Here is a 20,688-nt window from a genome sequence, read left to right as displayed (position 1 = left end):
TGGAGCTAAGCTAGGACAACAGCTAGCATGCCCGCAGATATGGCTCCGCGTGCCCCCTGTGGTACCCATAGCATAGGTTCGCCATCACTGACCTAGGTCCTGCCAAGCGACATTATCTAGTTAATGGGACCTGGAGAAGGCCGACTCTGTGGGACCTAACTGGTCGCTGGGACTATGATTAATTCAAGCTACTTTGTAATCTGGTTTCTTCATTCAACAAGTTACAAGCAACGAAGTAACTTTTCAGGCAGAGTTGGGACAGAAAGTGCTCGGCGACTCTGCATGAGGGCAAGAACAGTCCAGAGTCCTTAACAATCGCTTTGCAAATCACAGGAGCCGGCCAGGCTTAATGCACCCGCTGTCGGGCGTGTTAAATCTTTCTTCCTCCGGTTCTCCTTCCCTCGGGTGAACAACCATCTGGGAGGCCGCTGCAAGCCTTCGGCACGTTGCCGGCTAGGTTTCACCACAGCACGTTGGCTTCGAAAGGTTTCGGCACCCTCGACCGCGCTCGCCCCCTCGACGCTGTCAGCCATATTGACGCGGCCAGCCGGGGAGGGGCCGGGAAAGGCCCGCCCAGAGAAAGAGCCAAAGCTGCTGGAGCAAGCCGCGCTGCCAGCAAAAGCCGCTCGAGCCGCTCGGAAGGAGAGGACGCGCCGCCGAGGTAAGGCCGCGCCGAGCCGACCTTCTCTCCGCAGGTCGCCTTTGCGTTGGCGGGAAAAGGGTGGGGAGGGGGGAACCACAGGTGGGGCCTCCCGAAAGATCCGAAACAGTTTCGGGAAGCTCTCGGCTTCCCGAGGCGGGAAAGGAGGAAGAAACGCCGGTGGTGGGGGCGGTGGGTGGGGGACGGACACGGCTTTGGCCACAGGTGCCGCGGCGGGGGATTCCCACGCTGCACTTCTCTCTCTCACACACACGGGGAATTTGGAGTGGTGGGTTTTTTTTTCATTTTCGAGGCGGGATTTGCGCCTTCTCTTTTTCTCCCCTCACAGCCTCACTTCGGAGTTTGGGACAAATAAACTTCGCGCTTGGCTTCCCGGAGGATTGCGGAAGGGAGAAGCAGCCTCTCCCTCCGCGTCCCACGGGGAGTTCAAGGAAACTTCTACCTCAGGAAGCGGGGAAAAGATTGAAATCTGGGGGGGGGGGTTCCCCCAAGAGGAAAGCCCCTCTTGCTTTAGGAAGAGCCGCCTCTATGCCGTTTGGATGGCGTCGCGCTTGTCTTCGGGTCCGGCTTTTTTCAGAGCGCGTTTTATACCGGCGGCGAATTAGGAGCGAGCGTTTTCATCCAGTTACTTGAGAGAACTGTGCTCCCAAAAAATAATTTGAAATCTCTTTTTTTTCCCGAGCGCGGGAATGCGAATTCTGAACTTCCCTGTACGTGAACCCTGCCAGTAATAAAAAGGAGGCCGTTTGTGTCCTTTGGGGGGGGGGGGGGGGGCGTTGAACGAAAGGATCTCTTCCCCCCCCCCCCAAAAAAAATTGAGTCACTGAGAAAGACTTGTGGGTTGCATCGGACCTACATTATCAGAAAATGCCTCCTTTCAAAGCAGTCGGGCACCAGAGAACAATTACTGATCCCCCCCACACACACACACATACACAATCCTCCCCAGGGTTAAGATCGACCCCTTCTCGTGTTTTAAGTCCTATGTGTGGGAACGGGCGCCTGCAGCTTTGCTTAGTGCGGAATAGTCCTAATCGGATTGCAGCCATTGTCTTCTAAAAGGGAGCCGACTTGGAGAAATACGAGCTATTCAACTGGTGGCCTGAGAGGCTTAAGCACAAGTTTTCCTTCCGAGGGGGTTTCGTTGATTCTCTTGTTGCTGGGATACTGGCTTTAGATATCAGCCCCAAGAGAGTCCCCTCTCTCTCCCTCTCTTTCTCAAGAATCTTGAAATTATAGCTGCTCTTATGGGTGTGGCTGGCGAAATGACCTTCTCTACTTACAATTGGACTCTTCTCCCCCCCCCCCCCTTCCTACTGGGTGTGGCTGCTGGTTCTGTTTCTTTGCAAAGTGGTGGTGTTACTAGGTAATTATTGGTCATGAGTGAATCATTTTTTGCTTACTTAACCTGCCTAAAGCTCCTTAACTATGTCATGTGTCTTGAGTTGGTCTTCCTTGTACCTCATTCTACCAGATCTCCTGGAAGCAAAGAAAGGATATCTATAAACTACTGTATGAATATTTGGTCTTGGATCAACAGGAAAACCTCAGGAACCAAAAATGCCGAAGCCGGTAAGTTAAAAGCAAAAAGAGCTTTACTTTGTTGTGTGATGTTCGTTCCATTAAAGTTCCTTTTAGTGTGAGTTGTAGAAATTATCCATTTATAAACCTGCACTTGCCTGTAAGGTGTTCTTTAGGGGCCTTCTGAGTCTAAAAATGCAAAGAAATGCATAATCTTTGATTAAAATTTAATGAAATTATACTGTTTGTTGTGGGGTTTTATCTCCTGATTCAGAATCTATTCCATTTTAATTGGAGTAAACCCCTTTAACATTATAAAGCAACTCTGATTTGACAGGTATAAAATTGTCATTAAAGAAAACAGCTACAAAGGTTTGGATGGCATATCGTAGATATGAGACTAAATAGATTAAACTATACAAATGCAATCCCATTTGATATAAATCTGACACATTTTGTGCTTGTACATTGTCAGGGCTAGGTCTTAAGTAAAACTAACCAGTAATGTTGTATGAAATCTAAATTTCTCTTGTGTGGTTATTAATGTGGAAAAAACTGATTGAGGTTCTGACCAGTGACATAGAGGTTTTTTTTAAAAAGGTACATTTTGGCAATAATAACTAGCAGTTTCTACACAGGCTGGCTGCAGTGCTTTGATACAGTAAAAGGGAATGGGACACTTTCAGCTTTCTTACTAATCTTTTCTCTCAACTTCCAATTTCTTGAGTATCACTGTTAGCACCATTTTGCAGACTGTGCTTGAAGAATAAGTTCCTTATTTGTCTACTCAATTTTCTTCATGCCATTACTTGGCCAATGTGCATGTTTAATATTTTAGTTTACTAGAACATGAATATTACCACCTATGAATGGACTACTTATTGCAACTATAATAAAATATATTGTTGTCCTAAGGCTTGCATTGGCTTCCTGTTGTCTGTTAAAATGTAAAGATAAATAAGGACACCAAGCCATATAATTATCCTGAATTCTGCATAGCTTTTATGCATGCTCAAGTCTTGTGTTCACCATATGAATGTAAATTTCTTCAGAAAATTAAAGTTGGGTCCTTTTAAAAAAAGTTGATGTGAAGGAAGTCCGCTGTTTCAGATAAGAAATTGAGAAAGTCATGTGTTTTATCAATTTCTTCTGTGATTCTTCTCTCTATATTGGAATGCTTTTTCCTTTGTCTTTGGTGAGGTGGGTTGTGTTATATTGTTTATTCTTTGGACCCAAGATTGCAGATATTGATTATGCAAGATAGGATTCCTCTGAGAAAATCAGGACCTTGCTTTCTCTCTCCAGCACCCTGTTGCACTAATTCACACTAATTATATCTGGCATGCTCTTTCCTAAGTAGCTATTGTTCTTTATTGATTGACAGGAGAGAAGAGCCTTTGTGCCTTTGACCATGTTTTTCTCTATTTATTTGGGCAATGGGGAGTTTTGGTGGGGGGGAGTCCCGCCTTTTCCCCAAAATTAAATTTAAAGACTTACTTTGTGCTCCCTAAATGATATCAATTAATTCAGCATACTATTATAAAGGATTCAACTATTAAAGCATTTCTTTTCAGCCCAGTAATAGGTACTAGAATATCTCTTCTTGCATCAAATGTCATTCAATTTTTATTTTCGTTTAGAAATTGTCTCATTTAATAGGATTTGCTGAATAGCTGAACTAAGAATTCTAGCTTATTCAGAAAATTTAAAGTACTTATTTATTTATTTATTTATTTATTTATTTATTTATTTATTTATTTATTTATTATTTGAATAGAACAGAATTCATTATTGGCCAAGTGTGATTGGACACACAAAGAATTTGTCTTGGTGCATATGCTCTCAGTGTACATAAAAGAAAAAGATACATTTGTCAAGAATCATGTGGTATAACACTTAACAATTGTCATAGGGGTCAAATAAGCAGTCAAGAAATAATCAATATTAATAAAAATCTTAGGATACAATCAACAAGTTACAGTCATACAGTCCTAAGTGGGAGGAAAAGGATGATGGGGATGATGAGAAAAACAAATAGAAATAGAAGTGCAGACTTAGCAAAAAGTTTGACAGTGTTGAGGGAATTATTTGTTTAGTAGAGTGATGGCATTTGGGGAAAAACTGTTCTTTGTCTAGTTGTCTTGGTGTGCAGTGCTGTGTAGCGACGTTTTGAGGGTAGGAGTTTGGGTTTCTAGGCCGCCTTTCTCCGTAGACTCAGGCCAGCTTACAAACAGAAATAAATACAAATGGAACATGTTAGAAACCAAAACTTAAAATCTAATCTAAAACTCCAATTAACTCTGACATTTTTCTTTAAAAATTATATCCAACTGCTTTTATGCACAAAAAGTTGAAAGTAATATGTGCAAAGTGATCTGATCCATGTTTAGTACACTGTAAGCCATTTCTTGTCCTGAAAGATTAACTTCTGGAAGGTTGCCAGGCTAACCCAGGAATGGCTGGATAGTCATAGTCCAGAACAAGAATGGAACATTCTGTAAAATTCCTCAGAAGTTTGATCTTGGAGTAGAATGTTTTGAACAGGTAGTCCTCAATTTAAGACCGTAACGGAGCCTTTCCATTATATAAGTCTTAAAATGAGTTGGTCACATGACCAACCCAATAATATGACCAACCCAAAAACCAGACCTTTTTGTAATGACCATTACATTAAGACACCAATTGTAAAGTGGTCATTGGGGTCATTAAGAATGGCACAGTAGCTAAAATCTTTGCTATTGACACAGTTTCTCCCAAAAAATGGAAGTGGCAATTTTCAGAGAAAGGTTTATTAAATCTGGCCATGTGACTGTGGGACACTGCAGATGACCAGAAGTGTGGCTGTGATGCAAAAACCCAAAAGTACCACTGGGAAAACAGCCACTGAACAGGTCATAAGCAGCCCCGTGTAACTTCAGAGGGTCTCAAGTCAAAGACAGCCTTTAAAAAAAAACAACTCCCCGGAAGGTATTTCTCATCCTGTAGTTCAAATTGTAAACTTTTTTTATATAGACGCAGATTAACAGGAGTGGTTGTTGTAGTTCCCCTTATGACCTTGGACTATGCATTTGCACTGGATGGCTGCTGTCCTGAATTACTTTTCCACAAGTCACGTGGAAGCCAAGAATGTGCTTCTCCGGCAAAATTGGTATCTGAAAAGCTGTTTAATAATGAACTTGGAATTAGAGTTTGTTAGCTTCACAAAAGTAGGTTTCTTCCAAGAAGATATTGCAGTATTTGTCTGTGTGGTTAAGGCTAAAGGAGCTGTTATTGCACAACCATGATATCTGTCTGTGCAATGGATTGCTGAAATGTTTCTATTAACTGAATAGTTCTATTAAACATGAGCTGCACTCGCTGCCGATTGGTCTTCGAATGCAATTCAAGGTGTTGGTTATTACCTATAAAGCCCTACATTGGACCACATTACCGTATTTTTCAGAGTATGAGATGCACCTTAGTTTTTGGAGAGGAAAATAGGGAAAAGAATCTGCTTACCAGGTATTCATCTGGCTAGCATCCTTAGTCTGGTCAGCTTCAGCACATTAATTTATCCTCTGGTTAAGGGCTTTTTTTTTTTTATTCTGAGAGAGTAACAGTGAAAGAGCTTGTAAGCCAGCAAGAACTGGGAACATCATTAGCACCTGGAAAGAAACAGTCAGAGCAAATAGAGCAATGGAAAAAACCCAAATAGGGCTTGGAAAAAATTCTTCTTGGCAGAGAGTAACAATGAAAGAGCTTGCAAGCCAGTAAGAGCTGGGAACATTGTTAGCACCTAGTTAGGGCTAGGGGGAGGGGGGGGAAAGCTACGTTCAGAGTATAAGACGCGCCCTGATTATCAGCCTCTTAGGGAGGAAAAAGGTGCGTCCGCAGGAATCCCAGTGACCAATAAGGTCTCACAGAGTTGGCCTTCTCCAGGTCTCATCGACTAAACAATGTCGTTTGGCAAGCTCCAGGGGAAGAGCCTTCTCTGTGGTGGCCCCGGCCCTCTGGAATCAACTCCCCCTGGAGATTAGAACAGCCCCCACCCTCCTTGTCTTTCGCAAATTACTCAAGACCCACCTATATCGCCAGGCATGGAGGAACTGACACACCTCCCCCAGGCTTTTACATTTTATGTTTGGTATGTATGTGTTGTATGGTTTTAATTGTTGGGGTTTCATATATCTTTTCTTTTAATATTAGATTTGTTCACTGTTATATTGTTTTTATTGTTGTTGTGGGCCGCCCCGAGTCTTTGGAGAGGGGCGGCATACAAATCTAATAAATTGAAATTGAATTGAATTGAGTCTTATACACTGAAAAATACGATATTTACGGGACCGTCTTCTGCCTCGCATGTCCCAGTGACCAGTTAGGTTGCACAGAATCGGCCTCCTTTAGGTCCCGTCGGCCAAGCAGTGCCGACTGGCGGGTCTGCGGGGGAGAGCCCTCTCTATTGCGATTCCGGTCCTCTAGAACCAACTCCTGCTGGAGATTCGTACTGCCCTCACTCTCCTCACCTTTCAAAAGCCGTTAAAAACACATCTTGGCCAGCAGGCCTGGAGACCATCGGCGATAGTTCCACTCTGGCCGTTAGTATGAATGAGGGATGATTGATTATTTTTACATTGGGTTTTACCTATTTTTTTTCTAATGATTTAATTGTATTCTATTTTTACTTGTCTTTATACCCTTGTAAGCCGCCCCGAGTCCACAAGGAGAAGGGCAGCCTAAAAATCTAATAAATAAATAAATAAATAGATAAATAAATAAACTTTCCACAGAACGCATATTCATTTTTTGTAATGTTAGGGTTGGGGCTGGAGATCCAGGGGTCCATAGTTACTGTTATTCTATGAATTGGTGTAGAGAGATGCTCAAATATCGTACTGTTCAAACTGCATTCTCATTATCCTAGCCTGGGATTATTGTAACTTTTGCTCTCTGTGACAAATCTACAGAACACTCTTCTTCTTAGGATTCTGATTTCCATGGCCACTTTAAATGTAGGGGGAAGTTTAAAAAGCAAAGAAAAAAATATATTAGACCAGTGACGGCAAAACTTTTTTCACTCAGGTGGCGAAAGAGCATGGGCATGCACTATCACTCATGCCCACACCCATAATTCTATGTCTGGGGAGGGTGAAAACATCTTCTCTCGCCCCCCCGGAAGCCCCCTGGAGACCGGAAACACCCTGTTTCCCAATTTCTGGTGGGCCCAATAGGCTCATGTTTTGCCCTTCCCAGGCTCCAAAGGCTTCCCTGGAGCTGGGGGAGGGTAAAAACATCCTCCCCCATCCCCTCCGGAGGCTCTCTAGAAGCCAAAAATGGCCTTCCAGAGCCTCTGGCTGAGCCAAAAATCAGCTAGCTGGCACACACATACGGTGAGATACGAGCTGGAATGCTAAATTGCACTCGCTGTCATGGCTCGTAAGTTCTTGCGGGGCCAGCTTGATTTTGCTGGAGGTAGCAAAATCATGCATGGAGCCGCAGGTGCGCCGGTGTTTCGGTTATGGTTTTTTGCTTCCATGCATGCCGAAACACGGGCACACCTGTGGCTCCATGCACCATTTTGCTACCTCCACAGGTGCAGCAGCAAAATCGCTCTGGCCCCGCAAGAACTTATGAGCCATGGAGGTGAGTGCAATTTAGCATTCCGGCTTGTAGCCCACCGCTGGCAACGCCTCATGTTCCCTCAGATATGGCTCCATGTATCTCTTCTCGGCCTTTTGGCTAAGTTCAAGTATAGATAGGGCTCTGCATGTCACCACTGCTATAGGAGAACTAGAGTCCCAATGTTAAGAATAACTGTGAAACATTTACTTCTGACAAGCACACTAGTTATGTAACTCTGAAAACCTATATTAGCTATATTTGTATTAGCAAACAAAAAGGCCAGCATGGAGAGAAAGGGCCTGACTGATACCTTAAAAATAACCATGGGCCACAAAGGAACACCTGGTGCATTGATCAGCTGTTCAATGGTCCAATCAATGCAGCCTGGAAGCATTGCAGGTGCACAGCAACTTGTCTTTTGGGGCAGAGATGGCAGCAGGTTATTCTGGCAGCAACAATGTTTAGTGGCTGGGACTTAAAGGAAAACACCAGTGAGCCACAAAAGGCTGCTAGGAAGGCCATAGTACAGTGATGGAGAACCTTTTTCCCCTCGGGTGCTGAAAGAGTGTGTGCGCACTATGGCACATGCACGAGTGCCCACACCCATAATTCAATGCCTGGGGATGGTGAAAACAGCTTCCCTGCCCACCCTGAGGTCCTCGGGAGGCTGGAAATAGTCTGTTTCCCATTTCTGGTAGGGCCAGTAGGCTCGTGTTTCGCCCTCCCCAGGGCCCAAAGACTTCCCTGGAGCCAGGGGAGGGTAAAAACTCTCTAAAAGCCAAAAACACCCTTCCAGAGCCTCTGTGCCAGCCAAAAACCAGCTGATTGGCACACACATGCACATTGGAGCTGAGATTGGCAAAGGCTCACGTGCCAGCAGATATGGTTCCATGTGCCACATGTGGCACCTGTGCCATAGGTTTGCCATCACAGCCATAGTATCTGCAGGCCTCTAATACCGTGTACAAAACTTGCTAATGTTAAGAAAATCAGGTCAGGAAAGTTGAAGTAAAAGTGTCTGATACTTAGGAGAATTTTGCTAGTACAATTTCTACTTTTTAAAAAAAGGATATTTGCAGACATGAAATGGATGCAAAGATAAAGCTCTTTGACCTAAAACATAAAATAGCTAATTGATAGGGTGAAGATATAATAGTTCTATGGATTCTTTACAGCTCATTGTTATATGGCTTTTTTGTAGGTAGAGCATATATCCACAGGTTCAGTAAGCCTGGCCTATGGAGATTGTAATAATTAAAGTTACCAGTATGACTTGAGAAAATGGATGATAAATATGCTTTCACCACTGCTGCTTTTTGTGTTTTCACAAAAGAAGGAAATTGTATAGTTAGCAAGTTAGCACCTTAACTTTGAGAGACAAAAAAAAGTTAAGGTGCTAAGGTTTGGGGTATTTTATTTTTTAGAAGGCCTGAGGATTCCATTTGTCTTTTCTTCCTTTTTAAAATCTTGCATTTATTAATTTTGTTCAAGTTCTAATTTCATTGCCAAGTCTAAAGTATTTAGTATGCTTTATTTCTTAAGCAATCTTCTACAAATCTTTATTTCCATGTTACAAAAAATTAGCAAAGGGGTCTTTTCTGCAATTATAGTTTAGAAATTATGGATTAGCAGTTAGGAAGTTAATGTGATACGGAGGAAACCATGGTTTTAAAAGACCACACAATATAGGAAGCCAACCAACATACTCAAGTTATAACATTAGATATTATCCTTAAGTTATTGAAATCAAAACTAACATTGCCAGTTCTTTTAATGCTGCAGTTAATTGCTGCAACGATTAGGAGTTCTGATTGTTAACATATGTGGATTTTATTTGGTTGGGAGGAGTGATAAGGGTCTTAAGATACAGCTCTTAAAAATTATTCATCGTGTGGATAAATCAGTTAGAGAGCTTTGTTTTCTCAACTTTCTCTATGAACATATTCTTTATAAATCTTCAGTTGATCATTGTGAGAAATAAGTTACTGGATTATATAGATCTTTGCTCTGATCCAGAGGATAGTTTTTGTAGGCCTGCCAATAAATTTATAGAAGGTTTATAATTGATGCATTTTTCTTATTATTTATTGAAACATAGTGAATAGAGGTTATTTTCCTAGCCTGAAATGTGAACTAGGAGTAATTTATTTTGATGTTTTTTATAGCCATAAATCGAGTTAATGTTGAATTCAGTATAAGTATTAGCACTTTTTCAAGTTCAGTTCCTGTACCTTTAAATATGCTCTTGCTGTTTTTTCTGCTGCCATCCTATATTTTCATTGCTCCTTCACCTCTTGATCCTGAACAGTCTGCACTGATAAAAAGCAACTGCCCTCCTCTGCAATCAGAGGCTTTCTACACTTCTCAATCAAGCAGCATAAAGTGGTACAGTGAATTTGCTAATCAGGCTTTGTGATAGGGTTCTGTTTCAATATGACCTCCTGGACTTTATGTCTAAGTTACACAAGAATGTTCTGTGGGCTGAGGAAAAGTTCCTTCATCTAATCAACAAAAGCTGCTTACAGTACGTCCTTAACCCGTGCCCGAGTTAGATTGGTCACCTGACATTTAAAAAAAGTTTTTTCCCAGACTTCCCCCTCCCCCCCCCTTTCTGCTGATAATTAATGCTGGGAAGCCGGAAGCCTGACGTGTTCCGAAATGTATTGTAAAAGGAGACAAGAGGCACTGATTTTTCTATTAGGAATGTAAGGATAGTACTAAGATTTGTGAGATTGGCTGAGTACTTCATACTGTCCAGGCTCAGCTTTCTACCTAACTAGTAATTAAGCAGTTCTTTGACAGAATAATTTAAAAAGGAAAAGAACCATCATAGGGGATTACCCTGTTTTAAACGCATTAGTCACCTTCTTATTTCAGTAGAGAAAAGATGGGGATCATTTATCTTTTTCCTCAAGTTCTCTTGTTCCTATCCAGTAGTTAGATAGGTAACCTAGAACCATTACAAACACCCTACAGGTTTTTTTAAGATTGCCCTAAAGAAAATGGGTTATCTTAGATCAGGGGTAGGCAAAGTTGGCTCTTCTATGACTTGTGGACTTCAACTCCCAGAATTCCTGAGTTAGCATGATTGGCTCAGGAATTCTGGGAGTTGAAGTCCACATGTCATAGAAGAGCCAACTTTGCCTACCCTTGTCTTAGATTAACATAGCATGTCATTTTTGTTAAGAGAGAGAACCTTTGGAGTACATATCCCACCGATCTATTTTTGAAAGTTGAAGAGTTGCTTACATCAGTGTTTCCCAACCTTGGCAACTTGAAGATATCTGGACTTCAACTCCCAGAATTCCCCAGCCAGATATCTTCAAGTTGCCAAGGTTGGGAAACACTGGTCTAGTTTATATAGGCCTTCTATTCACCGTAGCCAGGAATTCTGGGAGTTGAAGTCCAGATATCTTCAAGTTGTCAAAGGTTGGGAAACACTGGCTTACATCATTGGTGGGCTATTACCAGTTTTCCCCAGATTGGGGTAAATTGATAGTGGTGGTATCAAAGCTCCGATACCTGCCCGACTGTCTCTGCGCATGTACAGAAGTGTGCGTACACACTCCCAATAGCGAACTGGAATTTGAAGCCCACTACTGGCTTACATATAGCAGCAGGCCTCAACTCACTGCAAAATAAACATTGATTCTTGAGCTTATTTTTTTTCCTGAATTACTATGTAAGCCATCCTATGATGCTATGAGTCTATGAGCTGTGGTTACGCAGTGGTTAAAATGCAGTATTGCAGGCTGACTCTGCTGATTGCCAGCAATTTGACCCTGAGCAACTCAAGGTTGACTCAGCCTTCCATCCTTATGAGGACCCAGATTGTCAGGGGCAATATGCTGATTCTGTAAACCGGTTTGAGAGAGCTATAAAGCACTGTGAAGCAATATATAAGTCTAAGTGCTATTCCAATTCTTATTATGTAGCTATATTAAACCATAGGCTGAAGGGTAAGATTCTTAATGCATCCTTGGGCTAGTCGTTAATGATTGGATATACTGCATTCAATATTTATTGAATAGCTTTAAATTTGGTCTTAAGCCTATTCTAAAGCATAAAGCTAGAAAAAGTCAGATTTAAAAGTAAGTAATTGGTGACAAAAAATGAAATATAGATATGATCATTACATGGTTTTCCTGGTTTTTTTTCAATTGCAAACTGTTCTTTATTATCTTGTCTGTCTTCTAGGAACTGGAGGTATTATATTATACAGAGAAATGGAATGGTGGAAGTTTACACCAAGCTTCTGTAGCATCGAATTTGCATTTTTTATGAATTATGCAAATTAGGGAATGTGTGTAATCTCCTGTTTTACAGAAATGATTCTGCTAGTTGAGGATGTAACAAGAACTCTTAGGCTTCACAGACAATTTGTTTACATACAGCCACTTAAAATTTTTGAGTTTCAATTGATATCAGGAATACACGTAAGAGAAAGCAGTTTTACTTAAAGAATATGAAAGCTGAGTTTTTGAGTCGAGAAACACAAAATAATGATATTCAAAATAATACAAGCTTTTTCTACATTTCTATTGAATTGTGGGTGGCATTCAATACTATTTATATTCTTAGATGTTGGACGATAATTGAATTTCAGATAAAAGGGAAACAGGAAAGAATGTAGAAAAGGCCTTTTTTCCCTCTCTTGCTTTGTTTTTGGGACTTGTGCTGGAGCGTGATTACATTGTTAAAGATTAGCCATGTGTATCTTTATGTGCATGTAAGTTACTATTACTTTGAAATAAACAGCAAGTTGGAATGGGATAGGAAGGCATATTAATCAATCCTATAGCCCCAGTAGCTAACTTGTAGTGTTATTAATTCAGCAAATCTAAGTAGAACTAAGGGCTAAGCTACAGAAAATATAAAACTTCATAGAATTATTAATAGTAACAGTTATCTCATTAGATTGAATAATAATCTAATTAATTCCAGTTTAAATTAACATATTGTATTAAGGGCAAATTTTTAAAATTCTCATACCCTTAACAAAATATAGATTTCATTCTTGATCAGCATTTGGCCCATCATACTAATTGATTCTTGAATGATACCATGAATGAGACATATTTTAAAATATCAACATATTTCTTAAAACACTAATTTGGTCATACAAAAATCATAACGTCAGCCTCAAACCTATCCAGATATACCTTCCCCCTGAGTATTAAAATTGCATTGTTGGGATAGGAAGAAGAAAATCCCCCGACTTATCTAGAAAGGGAAGGGAGAGGAGAGGAAATTTCTCATAATTGATGTTCAGGCAGGTGAGTATAATTCTAAGCACCTTCTAAAGTAGGGGTGACAAACGTGTGGCCCACGGGCCAAATGCATAATGTACTGGCCATGCCCAGTTTAGCGAAGGGGGAGAAATCAGGATACTTCATGTGACTATGCAAGTTTGACAACCCTGTTCTAAAGGAACACTACAATAGTTATTTTGGGCTGGTTATTGAAGTAGTAGATAAAATGTGGTGTTAACATCTTTATATTATTTGTGTTGCATTACATTTTATATTTTAGGATCTGTTGAAGCATTAACAAAATCTTAGGAAAATAGATCCAGTAGAATGGTTAAGGAAAACTGAACAGTTGATTGTGATACCAAAAAGAAATGTAGATGTTCTGGAACATGTAAATTGTGTTTGAAAACGATGCTACATTAGTGTCTCCCAATATTCCGTTTTTAGCAAGCCTGACTTCAAACAAAAATTTCATCAGTATAATCTCAACATGCAACCCTGTCCCTCCAGATCTTCTCCTTTCTTGTTATAGTTACCTTTTTAATCAATATTTAATTTTCTACCTGTATTTTTCTGGCTAGTGAACCAGTTGGCTTACTTTGGATTTATCATGTGGACATTATGGCTTATGTACCATTTTATATGTATTTCTGTGTGTGTGTTTGTGTGTAAGCCAAATTGCTATGGTTTGTTTAGTACAATATGTAAAGATTAATACTATTTACAGCAGTGTTTCCCAACCTTGGCAACTTGGAGATATTTGGACTTCAACTCCCAGAATCCCCCAGCCAGCATTTGCTGGCTGGGGGATTCTGGGAGTTGAAGTCCAAATATCTCCGAGTTGCCAAGGTTGGGAAACATTGATTTACAGTTTGTCAGTTCACAAGTAAACTGGCCTTACTGTGACCTAGCCATCTTTTTGTTGATTTCACGAAGAAGATTCTATTCTGTGAATTCAGATCAGAGAAGGGAGAGTTGATCTTTGGGACAAAATGTGAATTTTTAAAAACACAATTTTTAACTTGTATAATAACACAAATTATATTTCTGGAAACAAGAGTACTCATGAAAAGAAAGTTTGTTGTTTTTCTTTTAGTGTCACCTGAAAAACCAACTTCTTTGGTCTATTTCCAGTATTTAGTAGATACAGAAATTGCTCGCCTTTCTTGCTGCAAAGATAAGCATGTAAGCTTTTGAAAATTAGAACTATTAAGGCTGAGCAACTGTTTTGTACCATCTTCATAAAAAAAAAGCCTTAAGTGCCAATTTGCATACAGCTGTTAAAATCTGCTTGGGAGGACATTTGCTACAACTGCTGCTTTTCTCTTTGTTCTTTTCGGTCTCTGCAGCATAGAAACATGAATCATTTGTCACCCTAATTGGACAGTGATAACCCAATCAGCGTAAATATATGCAGCATAATTCAACCACAATTGCTTTAATTGCTTATGTTTTGTAGTGAGTCCTGCAACCAAGTTTAGCCCTACTTTTGTGAATCAAGGCCCAATAACCAAAAGAGACTGTTATCCTCTTTTCTAAACTGTACAGTATATATTCGAACTTTATCCCAAAGAATTGGAGGATTAACTAATGAAGAGAAATTATTCTTGCGTAAGGATGTGGTGTTGGATGTCGCCCATTATCTGAAACAGTGCAACCGTGTCAACAACAATTTTAAAAAGTGGGAAACTCTTAAGAACTCTTCTGTCCTATCCTTTTCAAAATGGCACAAATGCTGCAGCTGTCACAAGTATAAGTAAGAGGAATAATAAATGCAGGAATTAATTGAGCCATATAAAAATTTTGCTGAGAGGAAGTAGAAAGCTTGATGGCAGCTTTCAGAAAAAAGTGAGCTGCTTATTTTAAACAGAAACCCAATAGGAAATAAAAATACATTTTAATTGTATTCTGGACATTATTATGTAATATTTTAAATAAATCCTTAAGCCGGTCTTCTACAACTTGTTGCCTCGCCTTATAGATATTTTAGTCTAATTCTTATAGTTAACAGGGGTTTTTTTTGTTTTTGCTTATTGTGCTACAATTTCAGACCGTTTGTTTACTTTTTCAAAAGATTAAAGTAATGCAGCTTGAAACTAGACAGTATATAGCATTTTCTCTTCTAGATTTTATGATAGTTTAAGTTACAATGTATAAGAAATGTAAAAGGTTTAAACAGCTTTGGCAGCCCAGGGCTAAACAAGATCAGGGTTTTTAAGCTGTAAAGATCAAAGTTCAAACTGTAGTTTGTGACTTTACACTCGTATCACTTGTTTTCTGCTGACAACAGAACACAGCATACACTTCTTCGGCTAAAAGATTTAGATTATTAAAATAGACTGAAGCAGCAAGGTTTTTTTAAAAAATAATTCCTTTTAAAATTTTGTGTTAATATGATTAAACATATAAAATCGTGAGATTGTGAGTAGATCACAAGAAGTATAGTAACGGTGCATAAAATATATAAAGGTGGAATTCTCAGTGAAAATAAAGAGAACGTTCTTCTCAAGTATAAAATTTGCAGTTATAGCATGAAGGTAGAGGAGAAGTGGGAAGCTCATTCACTCCGTTTCAGTGGGTGATCACTACCAAGACACATAGTTCAGTGCAAAGCCTTTGGAGGCATCTGGATAGGGCAAGTCCCACCTAATTTGGCTGTGTTTTTTTCCAAGCTTCCAAGCTAGAAATTCAGGAAGCAGCGCAAGAGCTGCTGATTTTTGTGCACCTCTTGCTTGGAGCTGGTCTGAAAAGGAAAAAAAGGGGCAGAGCTGCTTGTTTTCGGTGGCGGGCAAGTAGAGGGGATGGCCTCCCACTTGCAGTTGGGGTTCTGCAGGAGAACCACCGCCACCCCCACTTTCCAGCCACTGAGAACAAGCAGCGCTGCTACAGGAGCTGAGTCTGCGCCAAAGGAGCATCCAGTGCCAGGGTAAAAGATGTGCCGACCTGAAGGGAGACTTGCCAGGCCCAAAAACGGGCAACAGGGTGTGCCTTTGTGTGACACACTTGTGTGGTGATGGTGATGATGGGGGAGTGAGGGGATTGCGCATGCATTTCCAGGGGAGTTGTTGCAGGGGGGTCACATGCTTGTGGGGCAGGGCATGTGGGGGACATTGCATTATGGGTGTGGGCATGCATGCACATTACCCCCACATGCTCCCCCCCCTTTTGGCACACAACGGTGAAAAGGTTCGCCATCACTGGTCTATGCCATTTTATCCCTTCTTTCTATAGTTCTCAATATTCTTGGAATTTAAAGCACTGTTGAGATGAAATGGCTTTACAAATCTGCAGTAAGATTTGATAGTAGAGAATAATTTGTTATCCCTTAATATTATTATTATTGTTGTTATTTATTATTATTTATTAGATTTGTATGCCATCCCTCTCCGTACACTCGGGGTGATGCACAACAGTAATAGCACAATATATAACAAATCTAATAATTAAAAATCACTAAAAAAAACCTTATTTAAAAAAGAAACATACACACAAACATACCATGCATAAACTATAGGCCCAGGGGAAATGTCTCAGTTCCCCCATGCTTAGCGGCAGAGGTGGGGGCAGTTCTAATTTCCGGGGGGAGCTGATTCCAGAGGGTCCGGGCCACCACAGAGAAGGCTCTTCCCCTGGGACAAGTGTTTTTCTAATTTTCATTGTCCAATATTAGATAATATTCCTTAAATGAATATTAATTTATATAATAATATTTGCTTTCCTCAAATTTTTATCTGGCTTTGGTCAGCTTCCAGGAAATCAGAACTGGAAGGTGCTATTTTATGCCTCCCAGGTTTTTGTTAATAGCTGCCTGAGTTACATGTAAATTGCATGCAGAGCATCCAGGAAGGAGGCAGTAATAATAAAGTATTACAGGTAGTCCTTCACTTCCCAGTCATTTAACAAATGTTAAAAGTTGCAATGGGTTTGAAAAAAAGTTAGTTACAATCCAGTCTTGAAGTTGTCATTGCTGCACCACCGCAACAGTCACATGATCCCACTTCAGATATTTGGCAACCAGCTCTCATTTGTGACTTTTTTGTTTTGCCATTTTGCATTGGTAAGCTGAACTCAGACTTATGACCATGTGGTTCACTTAAGAATGTGGTGACTCGCTTAATAGGCATTGTACAATTGTAAAATTGAATCGGGTCACATGGTGACTAAGCTAGACTACAACAATGTACAGCCAAAATCCCAGGATCATTATAGTCATAAATCAAGGACTCCTGTACAGTATTCTCATACTTATTCTGTGTATTAGTGCAGAAATCTCCAACTTCTGGGCTATTCACCCACTAGTGGGCCATGAGCTGTTTGCAACCGGGCCGTAGAAATGGTGGTCAAGCGAATGCAAATCCCCACTTCCCATGAGCAAATTGAGCTGTGTGCATGCTTGCCAGCCACATGTGCAAATAAAATATGTTTTTAATTGAGAATAGGAAAAAAATGAATGTGCCCAAAGTAACATTTTCACATTATCCATATATTAAAGTATAAAGATGTGGCTGTCCTGTTATAAATATACTGATCTTTTACTACAACAATAAATTTAAGTACCTAAATGTACCTTTAAAAAAGGTTCAGTGATGGCGAATTTTTTCCCCTCAAGTGCCAAAAGAGTGTGTGTGCGCACTATCAAGCAAGCCCACACCCACAATTCAATGCCTGAGGAGGGCAAAAACAGCTTCCCCCACCCCCTGGAGGCCCTCTGGGGGCCAGAAACACCCTCTCAGAGGCTCTGTGCAAGCCAAAGGTCAGCTGGCCAGCACACACATGCACGTTGGAACTGAGCTAGGGCAGCAGCTCACGTGGCAGCAGATATGGCTCCGGGTGCCACCTATGGCACCCATGCCACAAGTTTGCCATCACTGGTATAGTTGATAATGTTTGAGAGAAACATTGAAAGTTGTAAACTAATGCAGTGGAATTCATGGAATTCAATGTGCTTTGTTATAAACTGTCAACAATACTGATAATACATGTAAAGATCTGGAGGCTCTCTGAATTTGCATGCAAAATAAAGACGGTTCAGTCATTAGAATTGGGGTGATCTATAGGCCTCCAGGGCAATCTGAGGAATATGACAACAAGATGGTGGATGAAATTACCCAAATGGCAGGATAATAATAATTAATAATAATAATTTATTAGATTTGTATGCCGCCCCTCTCCGAAGACTCGGGGCGGCTCACAACAAGCGATAAAACAATATTGTAAAGGGAGATATTGTGGTTATGGGTGATTTCAACATGCCTGATGTTGACTGGAATATCCCCAGTGCCCTTACATGCAAAAGTAAGAATATAGTAGAGGCCTTTACAGGAGCAGCTCTGGCACAGCTGGTTAAGACACCAACTAGAGGGGAGAATATTCTAGATTTAGTGTTTACGAATGGGAATTGGGTTTCAGAGGTCAAGGTGGGAGAAAATTTAGGTTGCAGTGACCATCTATGTTTGTGGTTTGATGTAAAAACTGATTGTGAGCAATCCTATACTGCAACCAAAGTATTGGATTTCAGAAAAACAAATTTTAATGCAATGGGGGAATCTATGATGTTGAGCTGGCCATGTCTTCCCAGCCCAGCCACCCACCACCCCAAGGTCAAACATTCCTGATGCAGCCTTCAATGAAATCGGGTTTGACACCCCTGTGCTAGAAATAAATGGCCTTATGAAACAAACACTAAAGCTCCGATTTTCCAGTTAATATACTTTTCTGTAACTATAAACTCAGAAATGATTGGGTCCAATTTTTTTCTTATGCATTGCTTTCATCTTTTCTTCTAGGTCAATGTTCGAGTTACCACAATGGATGCAGAACTGGAATTTGCCATCCAGCCTAACACTACAGGGAAGCAGCTGTTTGATCAGGTTAGTGTAAGCATGCATGGAATTTAAAAAAAGAAAGAAAGAAATTGCAGGTGAAAATTTGAATTCTGGCCAAACAAAAACCTTGAAACCATGAATACTACAGATTTGCATTCCTCTCCTTTTTATCTCTTCAACTCACTGACCATCTCTACCTATTCTTAAGCCAAAGAAAATAAAACTACCATCAATACTGCTATTGCAGGTTCAATAATTGTGGTAGTTGACATTTCCCTTGCAATTCTATGTAACATTAAGATAGGTTTTTGATTTTTCATTATTGTATTTTCATAATGAGATTGCTATCATCTAACAAAAGTTCTGTCGTGTGCTTTAATATATTTCTTGGGTTGCAACTCCCTCCCACCCCCAGAAACAAATCCTAATACACTTCCTTAGAATTCTATTTAGAATGACATAACAATGACATTAAATACTCAAGACTGATTATTGGTGATATTAGCCTTAAACTTACAAGTCTTCGGAGAGGGTCGACATACAAATTTAATAAATAAATAAAATAAAATAAATAAATAAACAGCAATTTGCAAGATATTCAGTCTAAACTATTATGTTCTCTATTGAACAATTCTGCTGCTGTGCTCTCCCACTTTTCAGTTTCACAAATATTGAAGTCTCTCTCTCTCTCGCTCTCTCTCGCTCTCTTTCTCTCTCGCTCTGTGTGTGTGTGTGTGTGTGTGTGTACTATTGCAAGCACATCAATTTCTTTGCTTTTTTCCTGCTTTTCCTGACTAACATCGTCCACAGATTCTTTTACAACAGGTTTTCCTTGCTAGTGTAATAACTATAAAACTTGCCTTCCCCTATTTGAAATTCAGCAGGATTTTTGGGAAGGTGGGTGGGTGTTTAATTACTATTTTTATTATCCTGGGCTGTCTACTGTTTTTTCAATGTTTTAATTCTGGTGTATATATTTTCCACCCCAAGCAAATAACAATCAGAAAAGTCATACAATTTGAACATACCTATCTCTGAAATGTGTCTTTTAAGGAATCAGTTCTTAACATTTTTTTTCTTTTTTTGTTAATTTTTACAATCTTCATTCGAGAATTCAGGCTTCTATATATCTTATATCTTACTGAAATGAGGAAATATCCCAGTAACCTTTTTTATTTTTACCTTGCTTATATCATTTTCTGTTTCCTACATGAAATGAAACCAAACAATGTAATTTATCGTGTTATTGTGGGTTGTCCCTTGATACCACTAGATGACTTTGCTAGGGCTCACTGCCTTAGAGCGAGGAAAATCCTCAGGAATAAGTCACACCCTGATCAGCACTTCTTTATTCTCCTACCATTGGGAAGAGGATATAGAAGCATAGGCAGCTGCACAAACAGGCTGAAGAACAATTTTTATCCATAGGCTGTCAGACTCCTGAATGAAATATAACTACAACAACATAGTACGATTGGCTTGCAGGGCCCGTGCAATGTGCAATAAGTTCACATGATGCAATAGGATTGGGTGTTTGTTAGCAGGATTCATTGAGATAAGGATTTTCTGTCTTTCACTGTGATTTGTATTGTGTTGGGGGGGCGGGGTGCACGAGAGGAGGCTCAGCCAATCTCATAATACACATGCTGTACTCTGACCATAAAGACTTGAATTTTATCCCACAGAGGGATCGGGATAGCTTCATGGTCATATACAATAGTTGTTTTATGATGATCACTGCTAATTAGAAGTTGGAAGAGACTTTATCTTAAATTAAATGGAGTAACCAGAGGGATTATTGTTTGGCTGAAGGCAAGTTAGTCAAGTTTAT

At 40.1% G+C, this 20,688-nt stretch overlaps 1 protein-coding gene across 2 annotated transcripts in view; it reads left to right on the top strand.

Moving 5' to 3' along the window:
• The first annotated feature begins 211 nt into the window (after positions 1-211).
• EZR (ezrin) overlaps positions 212-20,688 on the top strand; it is a 45,365-nt gene continuing 24,888 nt past the window's right edge. Inside the window, exons 1-3 of one of the 2 annotated variants that reach the window (XM_070733786.1) lie at positions 212-661; positions 2,136-2,233; positions 18,819-18,902. In XM_070733786.1, coding sequence (XP_070589887.1) covers positions 2,222-2,233; positions 18,819-18,902 — 96 coding nt within the window. In that variant the 5' untranslated portion in view covers positions 212-661; positions 2,136-2,221. Of the gene's footprint in view, positions 662-934; positions 2,028-2,135; positions 2,234-18,818; positions 18,903-20,688 lie in introns of those variants that run through there. The other variant, XM_070733787.1, reaches the window with a different exon arrangement.

The sequence above is a fragment of the Erythrolamprus reginae genome, chromosome 1 (assembly GCF_031021105.1).
Source record: "Erythrolamprus reginae isolate rEryReg1 chromosome 1, rEryReg1.hap1, whole genome shotgun sequence".
In the NCBI taxonomy this organism is placed as follows: domain Eukaryota; kingdom Metazoa; phylum Chordata; class Lepidosauria; order Squamata; family Dipsadidae; genus Erythrolamprus; species Erythrolamprus reginae.
Note: the sequence above shows the minus strand (reverse complement) of the source record. Positions and strands in the feature narration are given on the sequence as shown.